Here is a 5,320-nt window from a genome sequence, read left to right on the forward strand (position 1 = left end):
AGTATAATACTTTATTTGGTCCTTCAATTTTATAAAAAAAATTATTTTAGTCCTATATTTAATGTATTTTATCTTTTTTAACCTTTTAACTTGTATTGTTTGTCAAATCATCCCCCAAAATAAATAGAAAAGTTAATGTATGTTACCTTTACTGACGTGACATTTACATGGCAATCTACATGTATTCCACATTAAAAACTAATTAATTTTTAAAATTTTAAAACTATTTTTAATAAATTTATATTTTTATATTTTTTAAAATTTTTAAAAATCAATTAATTGTTGGTGTGACATCAACAAAGTTAGCAGATATTAACTTTTCTATCCATTTTTGAGGTAATTTGACAGACAACGCAAATTTAAGGGCTAAAAGAGGTAAAAATTAAATAGAGGGCTAAATTAATTTTTTTTTTAATTTGGAGGGCCAAACAAGTCATTATGCCTTATCACTTTAGTACTTAAAGAATTTTTTTTATCAATTTGGTACCTAAAGTTTCCTATCATGTATCACATTGACCCAAGGCAATTATACTAGGTAACTTGATATACAATTAGAAACTTTAGGTTCCAAACTAATACAAAAAAAATTTTAGATGCCAACTTAAAAATTGGTGCAACTTTGGGGGCTAAATAATAAATTACTAAAAGTCTTTTCATGACCGTTTTACAATTCATGAAGACTAATCATTTTAGAGTTTGTGACTAACCCCTCGACTTTCAAAGCTCAAATTTGAATTCTCTTCTTGCTAATAGAATATACCTTAGCATTACATTTAACACTTTTGATTTTTGTTTTCCTTCCTATATTTATCCTTCATGAAACTTTTTTTGAAAATGATGTGATTGTTGCAATAAAGAAATTAATCATTATTGCCGACGATGAATATCCAAATTTTAACAACAAATTTTTTTTCTCTAGTAAGAAAACCGAGATGATATAAAATAGAATTTACATTTGTAGAACATTGTTGAAATTAAGGGCCAAAAAAAAGTTTGATGGTAGTGTAATTGGTTTAAATTATATTTTTTTAATTGCGTCATTTTTGTTATATTTATAGACATAATATATACTAAAAATTCTATCACAAGTGTATGCATATGGAAATAACATTTTTAAAACGCATGGATGTGTTTATAAATAACATGCAATAAATAATGAAATGTAAGATTTGAAACTAATAATAATAACGCAAATGCAATATGTACAAATTTAAAATAAAAAATAGTTTAAATTATGAGTAAAAGGAAATTTAAATATGTAAATACATCATATTAAGAATATTAAATGCACTCCAATTGTTTATCCTAACATTGTCGTTTTTCTTGAGTTGGTATCAAGTTAACTTCTGACGCTAACTCATTCAATAACATTATTAATAGGATTATGACATACTCATTATATGGGTGAAAGTATTTGCATAATATATTTATTAAGAATTAATATAGAATTTAATTGGTTACTAATGGTAAAGTTGGTAGAGTGAATGTTTGATGTTTTGGGTTCAAATCAGATTATAAGCATGGTTTTTTTTTCTAGATTTTATATAAAAGACAAAAATACCCTTCAATTAATATTTATTGCTTTGTTAAAATAAAAGTATTTTGGTAATTTAAAGTTGGGACCCAATTATGGGTGACATCAACTCAATCAGAACTTATACATATAATATAGATAGATATAGTAGGATTAATATACTATTTAGCATCTGAGTTTTTTAATTTGGTACTTGAATTTTTTTTCCAATTTAGTGGCTATATTTTTTTTACTAAAACACGGTTGTCAAATATTCATTAAACCATGTAATGCCGTTTAATTTAAAATACTAAATTAAATTCTAAAATTAAATTTGAGTATCAAATAAAAATAAAAATTAAATTCAAATATAAAATTAAACACAATTACTAAATGATAAATTAATCCTAGATAATAATATGAATAATCAGTTGAATTAAGGTTGGTATTTAAATCTCTAATGATCCATTTCTAGATCCTAAATTAGCAACCTCATTGGCTTGTCTAAATAAATGAGTGAGTTCATGCTCTTGAAACTGTGGTGGTCCTGCAATATACAAAAGAATACAGGATAAAGGATAATGGGCAAGCTGGTGTCCATCTCTGAATACAGAGTGGCAGTGCGGCCATTGATATTGTAGTACCAAAGCAACCCATTTACCAAGTTTGGAGACGCACATGCAACTTTTCTTTGCTAACCCCTTACTTTTGACCCCATCTGCCTTTTTGCCTTAATTGTCTCTAACATGGGAATTAGGGACTTTCCGATCAAAGAATTACTTAATGATTGCAACTAAAGAAATAATAACTCAATGTGAATATACAACGGCTACAAAGTATATATATATTATCTGATGATGATATTAGAAAAGAAATGAATATCATGACGTTATTTTATTATTGTTAGAAAAGAAATAGATTTATCAATTAAATCGAAAATCGATTAGTATATCAATTTAGACAAAAGGAGTTAAATCAATTTTTTAAGTAAACTGATCTAAACCAATTAAATCAAGATAAGAAGCTAATTGAGCTGATTGGATCGATTGAACCGAAAATTGGTGGCAAGTCCGATTTGACCATCGATTCAATTTCAAAAATCATGCATTGCAATTAATAAAATAAAGTTATTTGTTTTTATCTTTAAATATTTTATTTCAACTATGTTTAAATTTATATAATAACTAAATGTTAAAAAAATTCATTCGCCGGAATTAGAAGTAAAAATTTTGGTAGATAAGGATCCCATAAAAACTTCTTTAGAGGAATGGGTTAGGCCGGGCCATTTCTCAAGAACAATAGCTAAGAGACCCGATATTACTACTTGGATCTAGAACCTACATGTCGATGCTCACATTTTCAATAGCCATACCAGTGATTTGGAGAAGATGTCTCGCAAAATATTTAGTACCCGTTTCAGCCAACTCTCCATCATCTAACTTTGGCTGAGTGGCATGTATTTTCACAATGCTCATTTTTCCGATTATGAAGAATGGCTCAGCAATCCTACTCACATTGGACCTAGCACTCAGGTGGTTTGGCATTTATTTCCTGTACTTTTATTTATAGGAATTTGGCATTTCTGCTTTTGAGATTTTAAAATTTAAGTCTAACTGTTAACAATATTTTGTTTAAATTTAGGCTCATTACAACATCTTTTTAGTTACATTGCTACAAAGTAAGTATTTTTTTTTTAATTTCGAAATGTTACACCAATAAATTTAACAAAAAGAATAATAAAATGATGCATCACATGTAAAGCTATATATATTCAAAATCTAACAAACTTAAAAAGGGGTATATAAATAATTGGGTAAATTACACCAACAAACACTCAAATTTGATGCAACTGACAAAACAGTCACTCTAATTTCAATTCAGTCACTCAACTTTTGAAAAATAACAAATTAGTCCTACTAACCGCTTTTTGTTACAGATGTAACGAAAAAGTGACATGCCATTTAACAAGTTACTGCTGTCATTTAACCGACCAGTTGGAGGGTCTTTACTTTCTCTTTCTCCTTGTCTTTCTTCTTCTTCTTTTCTTCTCATCTTTACTTTGCATCTTCCCCTTTTAGCCACTCAAGGTGCATACCTCTCTAGATTTGGTTTTTGGTTGTTTCAACATTTTTCTTGATTATCTATTCTACCCATTTCTTTTTCTGACTGCTTGCTAGTATAAAGGTTCCATTTTTATTGATCCTTTCTTTGGGAATTTGAATCTGGGTTTTTTTTTCTTGGTTTGTAAAGTTATCTTTAGATACTCCTCCAAAAACGAATAACAAGTTCTATTTTTAATTTGGTTAATACCATAATTATAGTTTAGATTTAAGGAAAATGATCAATATATTTCAGGAAGCATGTGCTTCTCTTTCATTCCCTTTAAATCATCTTCATAAAATTGTTCCTTTGCATTGGTCTAGTAGCAACTTCTTAATTTGTTTCTTCTTACAATAATTCAAGTTTGTAATGGCTTGTCCTCTAGGTTGTAGGGGTTGTAATGATGACTGGAGAGTGGTTGAATCTAGTAGCAATGGAGTTTCTACTCCCTACAGTAGTATAGTATGATTAATTGTGCAAGGTTACAATGTCGCACTAGGTTTGGAAAATATTTTTGATATCTAAATCCATTTCTTTTACGCATGTGTATGTCATCGGTCTATATTAACCTTCTTCTTGGAAGTAAAATAGGTATAGGGAGTAAGAAAATGCTAAGGATATGGAAAAACTTGTGTTGATGTATTATTGAAACCATTTATGCCACCACTATTTTTTCTGCTATTATATTTGCTTGAAATGTCAGCTTTCTCATTTAGTTGAATCAAATTAGTACAACTTTTTTTTTGGGTTTCGTTGTGGTTTATTTTTCTCTTCTTTTCAACATATGGTGGTAGTGAAAGTATTCAGAATCAAGTTAGTTGAAGGGCACAAATTCATCATTGCATAAAAGCTAGATCACTTTTTTGTTTGAATCTTTGAACATCATGCTTCTACTATTAGAAGTTTTGTGCTAAACTTGCTTTTATGTGTAATGCCAATAGTTGTAATGTACCAACCATCATGTTGTGTATTTTAATGAATCCTATAGTCTGTTCATGTTTGGTTGTATTTTGTCTGTGTTTATATATATCTGGCATTTTTTTAGGGAATTTGCTAAAAAATCAAGGACTTACATTCGAGTTTCGATTTGTGGCAAAGGGTTCTAAGTTGCAAGGTACATTTGAATCAATTGTCAGCAAAGGAAAAAAGGTGAAGAAGGAAGAACTACATTTCAAAGCGAAGGTGAAGGATATGGAGCCAAACTATGAGAAGGAAAAGAAGATTACCAAATCAGTGGAGAAGGAAAAGTCGAAGCATAAGGAGGATAAGGGACAGAAACATAAAGAGAAGGATAAGGAAAAACACGAGGATAGTGAAATAGGAGAAATGAAGAATAACGAGGAGAAAAAAAAGAACAATGAGAAGATGCACAAAGATGAAGAAGGTGATGAGAACACAGAGAAGAAAAAGGAAAGAGACAAGGAGGCGGAGATGAAGAAAGAAGGAAATCACGAAGATAAAGAGGTGGTAAAAGAAGAGAAGAAGAAAAAAATAAAAGAAGCATAAGGAGAAAGAGGTTGAGGGAGAAGAAGATGAAGAGAAAGATGAGAAGAAAAATAAGGAGAAGGAGAAAAGTAAAGACGCAACCGATCCTTTCTCTTTTTACCATAAATCAATCCATCTTTTTACCTTAGATCCTTTGGCTTCTCATCCAACGTGGCAAGTTAATTGGCCACATTAGCTAGTTAACTAGCCACGTCACCAGTC

At 29.5% G+C, this 5,320-nt stretch overlaps 1 protein-coding gene across 1 annotated transcript; it reads left to right on the forward strand.

Moving 5' to 3' along the window:
- The first annotated feature begins 3,982 nt into the window (after positions 1-3,982).
- Positions 3,983-5,119, forward strand: LOC107921750 (putative uncharacterized protein DDB_G0271982). The gene is made up of 2 exons (XM_016851567.1): positions 3,983-4,067; positions 4,659-5,119. Exons 1-2 carry the CDS (start codon positions 3,983-3,985, stop codon positions 5,117-5,119), a joined length of 546 nt encoding a protein of 181 aa, XP_016707056.1.
- Positions 5,120-5,320: the final 201 nt, after the last annotated feature.

The sequence above is a fragment of the Gossypium hirsutum genome, chromosome D01 (assembly GCF_007990345.1).
Source record: "Gossypium hirsutum isolate 1008001.06 chromosome D01, Gossypium_hirsutum_v2.1, whole genome shotgun sequence".
Taxonomy (NCBI): Eukaryota; Viridiplantae; Streptophyta; class Magnoliopsida; order Malvales; family Malvaceae; genus Gossypium; species Gossypium hirsutum.